Source organism: Lonchura striata, chromosome 2 (genome assembly GCF_050655825.1).
Source record: "Lonchura striata isolate lonStrDom1 chromosome 2, ASM5065582v1, whole genome shotgun sequence".
Lineage (NCBI taxonomy): Eukaryota > Metazoa > Chordata > Aves > Passeriformes > Estrildidae > Lonchura > Lonchura striata.
The window spans coordinates 31,818,234-31,832,224 of record NC_140704.1 but is presented as its reverse complement, the minus strand read 5'-3'; the positions used below and the strand labels follow the sequence as shown (position 1 = coordinate 31,832,224).

At 39.3% G+C, this 13,991-nt stretch overlaps 1 protein-coding gene across 2 annotated transcripts in view; it reads left to right on the top strand.

Moving 5' to 3' along the window:
- Positions 1–13,991, top strand: part of RAPGEF5 (Rap guanine nucleotide exchange factor 5) — a 155,532-nt gene that overhangs the window by 126,255 nt on the left and 15,286 nt on the right. For both annotated transcript variants that reach the window (XM_021538260.3, XM_085567928.1), the window contains exons 17-23: positions 1,158–1,307; positions 3,873–3,970; positions 5,707–5,829; positions 7,021–7,199; positions 10,063–10,153; positions 12,777–12,827; positions 13,899–13,986. In XM_021538260.3, the coding sequence (XP_021393935.3) occupies positions 1,158–1,307; positions 3,873–3,970; positions 5,707–5,829; positions 7,021–7,199; positions 10,063–10,153; positions 12,777–12,827; positions 13,899–13,986 (780 nt within the window). The remainder of the gene's footprint in view (positions 1–1,157; positions 1,308–3,872; positions 3,971–5,706; positions 5,830–7,020; positions 7,200–10,062; positions 10,154–12,776; positions 12,828–13,898; positions 13,987–13,991) is intronic.

Below are 13,991 nucleotides of genomic sequence, written 5' to 3'. Positions count from 1 at the left end.
AGGAAAAAATCCCTTTTCTTGATAGAGTTCTTAACTGCTTCTGGCATAGTCTTCGCTAATGAAAGTGCCCTAAAGCCATGAAATCTGTAGGACAAGCAAAGAGCTATTGCTACATACATCTGTCAATAAAGAGAATTAAAAAAATACAGCAGTTCTGGAGAAGAAGAGTTGTCCTGTGTTGGCATGGTAGCAGCCTGTCTAGAGTAAGAAGTGCTAGAGGAGAAGGAAATTGAAAGTTTAATTGAGCACTGAAGTGAGTGTGAAACTAAGAGCTGTGACAATTGTGATTAGCAGATGTAATTTTCAAAATATTTATGCAAGTCTGCAGCTCAGTTTCTTCTGCTTAAGTGTGGCAGCCATATTTCAAAGAACTAGCTAGGGCAAACTCTGCAAAAGATGTAAACCTAAAATTCTGGCAGGCAGAAAGAGTGTGCATCCCTTTTTGTAGCAGAAAAAAGTAATCGCTGAGCTGACCGCAGCATTCCCAGAGCTGAACCAACTCATGGACGTCAGTGGAAGTAGTGAGCCTGGGGAGTTTCTCCAAACCAGTTCCATTTATATGTGCTGCTTGTGATTCAGGAAATGAGTTGTCAGAACTGATTGTGTGGCAGTTTGGGCAGTCTCTGCTGGTGCTGAAATACTCTGGCAATGCAAGTAGTTTAGATGTCTAGATAGGTAAGCTATCAGGAGTGGCTGAAAACCTGGGAGCACTGTTCCTGCAAATTTTCCTGTTCCAGGTAGAAATGGAGGTCCAAAATAACTTCTGCAGCAGACATTAAGTATACCGAAAGGGCAGTGATTTTTCTGAACCTAAAATGAAGGGAGAAAAGATGGCAACAGCTGAGTTTCAGAAAAGATAGGCTGTGAAGGAAGGTGTCTGTGACAAATTCTCAGGGTAGGAAGTCTTAAATAGATATTGCATGGGAGTCTGTTTCCATTTGCTTGCCTCTCTCATTTCCCAGGGACAGGAGGTGGGGAGGGGAAAAACGGTGATATTTATGCTTAGTTTCATGTCCTTTGTGTCAGGGCACAGTGACTGCCCTTCCTGCAGCAGCCAGGCAGCTGAGGCATTGCTGTGGTAGGGTCTGCAAGTTTGTTCTTTGCTCTGTTCAGGTATCTCTGCCCACAGCTGAGCATGTCTTTGTTCCTTTGTGCAGTTTTCTGCCGTGTGTATATAACAGAGCACTCCTATGTCAGTGTGAAAGCTCAAGTGTCGACTTCAGCTCAGGAGATTCTGAAGATTGTGGCTGAAAAGATCCAGTACCCAGAGGAGGAGCTGGCACTGGTGACAGTGTCATTCTCTGGTGGTAAGTAACTTTTAGTACATCAGGTAAAGGAGGGCTGGCATTTTCTGATGCAAGGATACAGCTGTTCCTCTGTGGGCCCACAGCTGGATGACCAGGGGAACAATGAGGAGCTGCTTCCCAGAGACTTGTTTCCATGGCAACAGCTCTTTCTTGGGTACTGTGGGATGTAGCATCTCCTGGCTGGGAAGGGAGTGTAAAGAACTCTCAGTCTCCAGCAGTATTGCAAGGTTTTATTTCTTTTTCACAGATGAATCTCCTATTTTAGAATTTAAATTAATTTTGAAGGCAATGAGGCGTGGTTTGCCTTGAAAATAGAGACGGGAATAGCAAATAAAATATGCATAGCTGTTTCCTCATTTATGGCATAGGTAACAAATATTCTTGAGCTGAAAGGAGGAAGATGTATTTGCACAATTGAGATACTAGGAGCAATGTCAGCAGTATTTTGTAAGCAGCAACTGACATCTTTTTCCTATTGCTTTAGTGTTAGTCATTAAATAGAACGGCTTCTTTTCTTTTTTAAGAAAGACTAGAGTGATCATGGAGTGTTACTAGGGACCAGCCGAAGTCCCAAGATGATCTTTGGTCTTTGGCAGATCTCAAGCTCCTTGGTCAGATTGTTTTGATCGTTGTGGTGTTTTTTGGAAGCAATTTAAGTAGGTGCATAGAACCGTGAAGCTGTATCTACAAAAGGACTAAGAGTGTGGACTATCTTGGCAATATTCTCAGATAGCATTAGTTGGTGTTGACCCCCTAAGACAAAGGATCAGTCTTAAGTTACAGCACTCATTGCTACTTCTTTGTCAGTCTAGTTAAATTAAATACAAACAAGTGGTGGTTTGTTCTGTTTATATCTTTGATTCAGACCTGGAGGGTCACATCTTTTTTCCTCCATGCTAAGCTCAATTTAATAAACGTGGTTTTGAGTGCACTGGTGTGGGTGTCACGGAGATGGTGCCCTGCTCTGGTTGTTGAGAGCCTGGGCACAGAGCAGCCGTTAGGAGAATTACACATGGGTGTCCTGGCCATCCAGGCTACATCATCTTCAGGCATACTCTTTTTACCCCTGTGTGTGCCCAAACTGACCTCCAGTGCATTTTACAGCACTGCAAAATCACTCTACTGCTGTTGTTTTTCAGATCTTTCTCTCCTGTTCAAGAGCAGGTCAAGTTTTGCTCTGATAGCAATAAATCTGGTTCTAACTGCCTGTTTAGCTAAAGAAAACCAACCATTCATAAATAATGAAATATACTATATTGGTTCCCAATAAAGCCACAAAATGGAAGTGTGGTTGCCACTCGGTTGTTCAATGAGAAATAGTAAATAAAATGCAGGTATAGTAGGAAAGCCTTTTGTACATGACCTTTATAACCCCTAAAATGCTATTTAGTTACATTGCCTGAGTTAATTTGAAATACAACAATCTCAGTAGCTTTTTTCTTATGCATCCTGTACTGCAAGTAATAAACACCAAACAGCTATGCTTTTTTTTCTGCTTTGTGTTTTTGCTATTTTTGTGACTTAAAACTCTTGTCTTTAATCCACTTGGAGGGCACCAGTATGAGCATTAGAGAACCTGTTTTTATTGTATTCCAATAATGGATAAGCAAGCTCTTTATTCAAAATGACCTTGAAAAAACATAATTTTAGTTCAGTTTTAAATAATGTATCTGTGTATCAATAGATAAGTGAGCATGGATAAAAGGGAAAACTGTCTGAAATTATGTTTGGTTCTCAGGCTCCTCCTGGTCCTACTCCTCATGGGCAATGCAGAGTACAGGGTAGCTGTCAGTGTTCTTGGCAGTTTTGGGTCTACTATGTATCAGGTCTCCAGAGGATTACTTGGAGCCCACAAGAAGTGACAGTTTTTGCATGGCAGTTTTTAAGCTGTGTTTGGAGTTTTGCTTTATTTTTGTCCCCACCTTTCTCTAGTTCATTCAAGATTCTGCAGAGCTGAACCAGTACTCTGGACTGAAGGAAAAACAGTCCTTTGCTACCAGTGTCCTGCTCATTTACTCAGATATTTCTTAAGTTTGCTCTAAGTCTAGAAGAATTACCATAAATACTGTGTTACTGCTCTGTGGGGTGAATTTCATGGTGATGGGATCCTTAAAACTTCTTTTCCTGTTCAGTGGCTGTGGCTACTGATTTAATCTTCACCCCTGGGTTTGTCTCCAGTGACACACAACAGCTCAGTCTCTGGAGGCTGAGACACTCTGCTCTAACAAAATTCACTACATTTATACTAGATATACTGGGTTGAAATTAAGTGTTCTGTAAGGCAGAGGAGGCTAGACCAGAATATTTCAGGGTTTCTTTCTGTTCTATGTGAAGTGCAGTTTGAAAGCAGAAGCAGGAAACTTTTGTGCTCTAGTCCATCAGAGATGTCTTGTCTTTATCTTGCCTGAGCAGGGTGGAGATGATTGGTCTCCAAGGAGACTGAATTTGATGCTTAATTACCTTCTAAGAAGTTGATGTGGCTTCACAAATACAATTGTGCCTTTATTTCTCATATACAGCTTATACTCCTGTTCTGAAACTTCTGTTTTTTTGCTGTTTTTACAGAAAAACACGAGCTACAACCAAATGATTTGGCTATCTCAAAATCTTTGGAGTCATCCAGTCGTATGTTTGTATACCGAAAAGATCTGACTGATTCTTTGGTAAGGATTGGTATTGTATATTTCCCATTTTTTGTTTGTCTGACTCCAAATCAAAATCTTAGTATTCCTCTCAGAGGGCTTTTCCAATGCAGAATTTTTTTTTGCTTCCTTAATAAAGCTTACTGAGCTGCTCTATTCCTTAAAAGAAAAAAAATCTTTCATTAACAGCAGTTATTTGACTGAACAGTAATGGAATTTGTTTGTCAGTTTTAAATAAACCAAAGCTTCTGTGCAGTTTAAATCTTGCAATCTACTTCAGCCTGGAAAAGCTGACTTGTGTTTGTACCAGAATGGATGGGATAAGGATTATTCAGGGCTCTTGTGACTCTTTCCTCCCTGCCCTGCCTTGTGACTCGGTAGCATTTTGGCTGGTGCATAATCATACAAAGTGATGGATGAATTCCCTGGAATTTCCATGTTGAAATAGATGTCCAGAAGACCCATCAGTGTTACCCCTGTGTTGAGGCCAGCTGGTGTGTACCACTGGGGGTGTGTCTTCCTCCTTTCCTTCTGCCTGTCTGTCTCTCCATCCTCTCGCTGGCGCTGGGAAGGTCAGTGCATCGAGAGGCAGCAGATCTCTCTCATCCTTCCCTCTGTCTCCAGAAACCAGGATTGCAGCCTCCTTCCCTCCACACTTTCCCAAAACCTCAGTGAGGCAGGCACACTCAGGCACTTTGGTGTTCCATTAGTTTTCTCCTAATTATGCAGATGTTTCCAGGAAAGAGTAGGGGTTGCATTGCAGCTGACTTCTACATGTTGTCAGTATCTCTAGGATCTGTGCATCCATCCTCAGGATGAGAAATGTCTATTTGCATTTTGTTGGATCAATGTGCCTGAAGAGCTGACATGCCATGATTGTAATCTGTCATCCCCATTATCTCTGGCGTTCCAGCCATTTCTAAAAATGTGAATATTAAGGGAAGGTTTCCAGTGTAGACAGGTGACAGCCAGCCTAGTTTCATTAGTTACATAATAAAAATTGCAAAACTTGCTGTAACTGTCTGAAATATAGCATCAAAGTAATGGTTTAACTGGTAAGAATAATCTTTCATCTTGGCAGATGGTTCATGCGCCAAGTTTCAGACTGATGAGGTTAAAAAAGCCAAAAGAAGTGCAAAACTTTGAAAATCCCAGCTAATAATGGAAATGTCAAATGACTCTGAATACCAGCAGTACCACCACACTCCACAGCAATATACTAAATAACTTTTATGAATCAGAACCCACAGCGTTTTACTCTTCGTTGATTACATTTGGGGTAGATTAATCATAAAATATATGGGTTTATGTTATTTGTAAAAGTGGACTGAAGATCAAGTTATGTGTATTTATTCTTAATCCAATGTGTTTTCAGAATGATTGTTTTATATCAGAAAATTTACTGATGTATTAATTTAGATTTTATTTTCTGATAGTTTGAGGGATTTTATTTTCCTTATGCTGTCTGCTTGGCCAGTGTTTTATATTCCAGGTTGGGAGAGGGAGAGAGAAGGAAAAAGGGAGAAGGCTTTACTCTCCAAAGCAAATCATTGATCCTATTGACCCGTTTCCCATTTCAAGTGATTTATTAAATAGGTTATAGCTCCTTCATTTTGATTAGTGGGGAAAAAAGCCCTCAGAGTGCACTTAGAGAAGATTACCCACTCAGCTCTGTTTGGTACCTTAGTCCAGTAACTGTTTCATTGCAAAACCTTTGGCATTTCTTGAGGAATTGTTTTGCTCGTCTATTCATTTAGAGCCCATTTTCTGAAAATGAAGAATTGCAGCAGAGATCTGTGAGGATTCTGGGAATTAACACCTGGGATCTTGCCTTAGAGCTAACAAACTTTGACTGGAGCCTTTTCAATGCAATTCACGAGGTAAGAAGCACCACATCCACTTCCAGGTATATTACCGTCATGCAGCATTGAATCATCATGATGCATTTTGGAGCGTTGGTATTCCTGGGTGCTTGCTTCACTTGCATAACAACATGATTTGGCAGCTCCCCAGTAGTGGTCACAGGTCCAAGAGTTATCTTGCGATAAATCTTTGAGACTGAAAAGAATTGTCAAAGGTCTGTAACTTTCCTTTGTTCAGGCATCTCATATGTTCCCTGTATACCTGATGTGTTTATTGAGATTAGCCTCAAAAGAGTAAAAGACCATGATTGTATTCTAAAAACCCTCTCTGTGAATGTATTACATATGCAAAATGTCCTATGCACTTGATAGCATCCCAGTAAATATGGGATTCCAGAAACAGTTGTCTTTCATATCACTTTAGCCACTAAAAAATTCACAGCTTCAGCAATTTAGATGGTCACATTACTGTTCTTGTTAGGCTTCAGTGAGATAAAAAGTACTGGTCAGGCTTTATTAAATGAGATAATGGTGCACTTCAAGGCCCATTGGGTTGTTTCAATGACTTTGATAGATTCTGGTTTGGGTTGCTCAGTAAAACACACAGATAACAGTAGAAAAGCTCTCTTGAAAATACCATTTACTGAAAAGTATCTTGGCTTTTTGAGAAAATGAATGCAAAATTACCTTGCTTTTCACCAGATACTTTCATTTTCTTTCATTTTTGGTTGTTTTATTCAGTTTAGACACTTTACATTTGAAACTGGCCACATTTGGGATTTTTTTTAACAGAAATCAAGACCCATATGTCTATTGGTTAAAAATTGGCTAATACAGAAACAAATTTGAATAGAAATTTTTCAGATTCTGCAGTAGTTTGATATGGTTGATTTTTCATACTGGAACAGAAGTGATAAAATGCAGAAATAGATTGTTTATGTCTCATACCTGGCTATAGCCAGAAATGGAACCTTGGGAATTCTAATAAGAAGACCATATCTTGCAGGATTTCCAGTCCACCTGCCTTCTGTAATAAGTCTCTGGATTTTGCTAAGCTTAACCTGAACCAATTGTGATTGGCTCATGGATAATGAAAAAATAACCATTTGTGACCAGACCTTGTTTCAAAAACATAGTTTTAAATAATTTACAGTTCATTTATATTTAAATTGTTTTTATATCCGTAATGGTGTTGTCAATGTCTTCCAGCAAGAGCTGATATACTTCACGTTCAGCAGACAGGGAAGTGCTGAAAATACTGAGAATCTCAGTCTTCTGCTTCAGAGATGCAATGAGGTCCAGCTTTGGGTTGCCACCGAGATACTCCTCTGTAGCCAGCTCTGCAAACGTGTGCAGCTAGTGAAAAAGTTCATCAAGATTGCTGCCCAGTAAGTTGCTGGCATTACAACAGAAATCCTTGAATTCACATGGTTTGTTTGGCAAGAAATATGTAGAGAAGCAAGGAAAGAAAATGAATTTGTTATCCTGTGCTTTGATAGTGTAGTAAGTGTACCTAAATAAAACAGTCCATAGATAAAAACAGCAGAGCCTGGTCAAAACATTACTGGCATTTATTCTATGTCTTGCAACAGAATACAAATATATACTATACACAGAGATTTCTTTTCTCTGTAATCACTCTTTCTCTTAGTAACCAAGGAAATGGAGCAATTTAAATATGTGCAGTCATGCTCCTCACTCTCTCTCCACTTGTTGGTCTTCTGCAATATTTGAATATGCATGTTTGTGGAAAATGTATAAATTGTTCCCTTCATCGGCTGGGCTGATTTAATTTGCAAGGCACTTACATACAAAGGACTGTTCTTTGCTGAAGCAGTGCCTTTAGAGAAATTAATTCTTCTAATCTAATCTAGTGTAACTCATAAATGTGATCCAATTTAGTTTGCAAGTTGTGTGGTATCCAGTAATATGTTCATTTTCTGCCATATCAATGACCAAAAAATGTTTAGTTCCATGTGCCTTGTGCACCATTGCCGCATTAATTTGCATCCCAGAAAAGTTTTCTGTCAGTCCTACATGAATAAGAATATATTCGTTACCAGACTAAAGTTTTGCTCTATTTTCATTGATCCCATTCTGTTAAGTGAAAAGCCAAAGTTATGGAGACTAAATACAGCTGTCAGTAAACAGTAGATAGGCTTTCCCCGTGTATTGCAGAAGCATCCATTACTGGAGAATGTAGGTGATTAAATAAGAGAGTGTGTAGCTTTCATGACATTTTTATTTTCATCATAAAAGCTGCTTTCTAAATGAACAACCACTGTTATCTCATCAGTTCTGGAAGAGGTGATGAGAGAAGAACAATTAGGGTGGAAGGGTGGTGTGCTAAACACATCATGAGACAAGCCAAGCAGCCCTCCTCTTTTGTTTATGACTTAGGCAGAGAGGTAGGGAACTATGAACAGCTCTGCTGCTCCCTGTTTTCTGCTCACAGATTCAGCCAGGAATCTGTCTGGTCAGGAAGCCACCAGGACTCAGTTTTCATGTTCATCATCTGTGTGCTTTGGTGCTGAGGAACACATTTTATGCAAGTGTGTCAATACAAAAAAGGGAGTTTTTGAAAAACAAATCCATAAGCTTCTGTTGATGTGTAGTCTAAAAGAGAAGACAAGTGGTTCAATAAACAAAATTAATTGGTATGTTATTAGAAAAAAACATCCTGGGGAGCTAAAGAGACAAGTCAATGTAAGGTTAGAAGAAACAGATTACAACAGCAGCCTTTTGGCTCCCCAGGCAAGCAGAGGCTGGCTGTGAGAGACATCCCTTCTCTCCACAGCTTGCTGTGAGGAGTGGGCTCACCCAACAGACCACTTCTGCAGGCTGCACTGGACACCTTCCTTTGGGAGCTGCCTGGCTTTAATGATAAAAAGAATCTAAGCAACAAAGTTAGGATTAACTTGAAGACAGCTGAAGTGAAGTGAGAAATACCCAGTCTCAAGATAGTACACAGTGATAAAGGCAGGCTTTATAAAACTTGTAACAAGTTCTGGCCATTTTCCAGGCTAAGGCCTTGGCATGTACTTTTCCCTGATGATAAATCCCAGTGAACCCAGTGGATTCATTCATACTTTAAATTGCCTTAAAAGAGGATTCACACTCTGGCACACAAATGCACCCATGTATTTGTATGGTCTGCAAAAATCTGTAAGAGACAGGGCAATATTTTTGTTTTAAAATGACTCAGTATTTCAGGATTTCAAGTTTCCTAATGAATTAGAAAATGGATTAGAAATAAGCATCGTCTGATTGTATACAGTAAAATGTCAAAAAATAGAGGTATCGAGCAAATTCCATTGGAACCTGTACTGGAAAGCTGCAACTGGTTTATAGGCATATGTAAATTGAACACTAGCCAGATTTACAGACAACAAAAATGATGAGGGATTGCCAATGCATTGGAGGATAGATAGGAAAAAAAATTATCTAAGGAGTCTAGTGGCATGTGCAAACAACAGTAGGATAAGATTTAATTTAGATAGATGCCAAGTAATTCAGCTACAGAATACTAATACTGAGCTGAAGAAATAAATGCATGATTGTAAAGAACAGCACTGTGACAGAGGTCCTTGGGTGATAATAGATGACAAATTAAAAGAAAGGACAAAATGTGATGTTGTTCCAAATAAATAATTTGCTGTTTGTTTTATGCTTGCATAAGAACATAGAACAGTAATTATATTTCTTCTTCCCTCCCCACTGTCTCACTACATGAGAAAGTAGTGAAGGAAATAAGAGTTAAATATGAGTTAAAATAAATTACAAAGAATTCAATGAAAAACAATAACAGTATGGAAAAGCAAATTGCAGGCCTCAGCTACAAAGAGAAATTGAAGTAACCTATGTCGTACAATATATAGAAAAGATGAAAAAGAGGATGAAAATATTTATTATACAACAGAATAGAGGTCAAGGAATTATTCTGTGTGGTAAAGGACAGCTGGGAGTAACTTGAACATTGAAAAGGGAAAATTACTTTTGACAGCAAAGGGAAAAAATTAACCTGCCAACAACAGGGTTGATGAGACAGTAGAACGTTTTCTAAAAAACTTCTTAGAGACCCCATCACCTAGACTGCAGGTGGTTATGAGGGGACATTTAATGAGTTCATTATGTGGAAGATGATTGTATGTTAGTGCTGAGGGTTGAAATGAGACTCAGTAACCTAGGATACGTGTGCATTCCATTTATCACTGATTCTGAGTACAAAAAAATCATATTTTTATTCCTCAGCTGTAAAGCCCAAAGAAATCTGAATTCATTCTTTGCAATTGTTATGGGTCTCAACACTGCATCTGTCAGCCGGCTGTCTCAGACCTGGGAGGTAAGACACATCTTTATATCTTTCACACACTGTCAAAACTGTTTTGCACAAAGGCTGTGTACTGGTGAATTACTTTTTTCTTTTTGATTATTATTTTTTCATGCTCAAATCAAACATGGAGGGAGTGCTGGTGAAGAAAATTCTTTGTTACCTGAAACCTTAGATATGCAGGTATTAAAAAAAAAACCCTAATGTGTCCTTCCAGAGTTTTAAATAAGAACAAAGCATGGAGATCTTATCCCCTTAAAACAAAATAAATTGTTCTAGCATTTTAAGTAGATGTCAAAATGGAAAGTCTTACAAAGGTGGCTCCAAACAAGCAATACCTTATTATGGAATAATTTAATTAAAAGGCCAAAACAACAAAGTAGAAATAAACCTTCTCTAGTTGTCTTTCATCGGGTTTTTTTTTTTGCAGCTGCTCATCTTTAACAACAAAGATAGGAAATGAGCCATGAATAAGGAAGATACTGGAGAACAGAGATTATTTGCTTAAAAAGCTACTGGTTGCTACATAGAGCATGAGTGCATTTAAAGGAGGGTCCCACTGGGATCTGTATTTATGTTGTGCATTTTTTGTTCCCATCCAAAGCTCATCCATATTGAGTTACAGTATCTGCAAGTTTACTGTTGTATCTCCTGATGAACCAAATACTGGGGAAGGAGTAATTGAGTAGGGTGGGTTGAAGCTTTCTCCCTCCTTCACGCCATCAACACCACAGGTGTGCAGTACTCCAGAAATACCAATCTGTAATACAGAGTGACAGAGAAGGGCTGTGATCTCCTGCCTTGGAGATATGCTCGAGCACCAGCAGCTGGGACCAAAGGGCCATTAGAGACTTACAAACCTGTCTGACACTGTCCAGAGCAAAGTCTCCCCCCTTTGCTGAAAGCCATGCATATGGAAACATCACTTGTACGTCTGGGGCTTTGACACACAGAGGAACAAGGACAGTGACTGTTTACAGGGACTCAGGCAAGGAAGAGCTGACTTAAATAAGATATAAAGTTTTAGAGAAACTACATACCTGAGGATGATGATACAGAAACCCCTTGCCTCTGATCTCTCTAAAACACCTCTCTGGGGAACATTTGCTGTGGCCTCTTCCTAAGCTGCTTTCATTCCATTTCTCTGGGCTTTGGTAGCAGAGTGGAAGAGACAAAGTGTGGTCTCAAAGGCAATGATACAGATCTCTCCTGCACAGAGACACAGAGGACTCTGCTCTGTGCTGAGGCCTCTGGAGATCATGTGCTGCTGGTGGACTTCTCTCAGGAAGAGCAGAATATGTTGCTTGTCGGAACAAAGAGTGCATCTGCATATGTACCACTGTAAATATGTCACGTTTCTGTGTGTAAAATATTTATCAAGTCACATACTTTCTTTTTTTTTTTTTTTTTTTTTTGTAAAACATTATTGCACTGGAAGGTTCAAAAGCAGAAGGTTATTTGCATTAGCAATGTGACTTCTAGAAAGTAGAGCAATGTTTTTAAATTAATTATAATTACTTACACATGTAAATGAAACAACCTGAATTTAAGCAGCCCTTTAGACTAAATCATATTGGCTCTGCACTTGATTTCTTAAACAAGTAGTATGCTCTCAAGCATATTCTACATTTTTTTCCTACAGTATCCCGTGTTTTAATGAGCCTCACTTTCCCTGATTTAAGATAGAAAAAAACATGCAATTGCAGTTCCATGTTCAATCATTTTAGCATTTTAATAATGCACATCCACTTAATCTAATTGTTCTAAATCTCTTTTCTCTTGGTGATGTCACTGGCTGTCAGGTTCTAAGGACAAAGACAAGACCGGATTTGTGCTAAGAGGGGATCTCTTTTACTAGACTAGCCACTATAGCTGGAAAAAATAGGCAGGCTTTAAGGTCCACACAGCATTCTTCAAGTCTGAAATACCAGCATGAAAATTTAAATTGCAAACCATTGCTTTGAGTATAGTGATGTGAATCCAGTAAAGCATTTTAGAGACAAAGAAAGTGGATGCTTGGGGTGTTGACAGGAGGGGCAAGACAGTAGTTTGTGCCTGGGCTCCATTAGAAAGTGTTTTATGCACCTCTCTGTGGCTAGGAGCAGATACCAGAGACAGAGGAATCAGTTTATTAAGGAAATGTCTCACTTTGGCGCCAGTATGTGGCAGTGTTAACGTTATCAGCACTGGCATCATGTATAAAACAGCACTGAGTGGGACATCTGTTAATTTCTAGAACCCCTATCCTGGGGCAGATTGATTACAACAAATGATTTAACATGGATATAATCAGTTCCTGAATTCTCAGCCTGTGTTACTGCGTCTAGCTTGATATGGATGTTTAGTCATAGAAGCTGGGGAAGAAAGTAAAACCAGCTGCTGACAAGCAGTTTCCATAAAAGAAGGATGCAGGTCCCCAAGAGGAGGCTGCAGGGCCAGTTCCTTGCTGGCACTGCACTGAACGTGGTCTGTAATTAGAGCCCTGGGAGCTGAGGAGCCGGGGTTAAGTGTGTGTGTTGGTGCTTTCAGCACTTCACCCAGAGCAGTCTCGAGGAAAGAAATTCTTCAGCATTTTTCTGCCTAAATCAAATTCTCTTTTTTTTTTTTCTTTCCCTCTCTGTTTTCCACGCTTCAGAAAATTCCTGGGAAGTTCAAGAAACTTTTCACTGAACTTGAAAGTTTGACGGTAAGTATGGTGTTGACAGCAGAAGAACATTGCTAGCTTTACCTGCATTCCTTCTTCCTTATTTATTTGGAGTCGGCCTGTTATTGTCTGGGGTTGGACGATTCATGTTAAATCCATGATTTGCTGAAGGCCACGTGGCTCTCCAGAGCTCTGAGGTGGTCTGCAAACATGAAATGGAAAGAGGCTCTGCTCCTTACAGAGGGAGGAAGGACAGAGAGAGGCAAATGTAGTTTCACCAGCATCAGTCTGGGAGCTGTTCTTTTTTCCTGGTAGCTAATCAACCTTTATCTGAAGCAATATGCTACAGATCAGGATTAAAAAAGACCAGCTCAAATTGTAAAAAAACAAATGTCAAAATCTGAGGCTTGAGGATCTTTGTCAGCATTATCAAAGTAGAATAAACAAATGCTTCCTCTTGCTGTCATGGAAGTGGGTGCATGGTAACATCAGTGCCTGGCACAGGGAACAGGAGATACAGCCTTTACCAGCTGTCATGCTTCTGTACTTGGGGTTCTTTATAAATGGATGTGTTTTAAAGATTCTGTGTGAGCTGGTTTACCTTGGAAATTGAGATGACTTTTTGAACTGCCTACATAATGCCACTGAAACATACTGCTTTATTTTCTTTGAAAGTCTCCAGCGTGCTCCATGGATCTTAAAGCAGTTTTTGTTGGGATTTTTTGTTGCTGTTTGGTGATGTTTGTTTTGATTTTTTTTAAAGAAGTTGATCAGCAATACATTCAGGATATGTTTTGTGCTGTATAGTAAGAGATTTTGCTAATAGAAATTTGTGGGGAAATTATAGAGCAGTCCAAGTGAATCTATTCTGCAGTTTCCTCTCAATTTAGCACTGCTTCATCTAAAGGAACATAATTGCTTTTGTTCCTTTCACTGTTTATGTTCCTGTTCAGTTTAGCATGTCAGCTAGCTTAGAAAACCTTTAGCTACCTTGCATCCCAAAGAAACCTTTTATATCTAAACCATGTTCAGATCATATGCCTGTAATGGATTTAGAATTGCTCTTTTTATAGCCTATTGATTTTTCTGTCTATTACTCAAATGGTTTTGTAGGATCCTTCTCTGAATCACAAAGCTTACAGAGATGCATTCAAGAAAATGAAATCTCCAAAAATCCCCTTCATGCCCTTACTTCTGAAAGGTAAT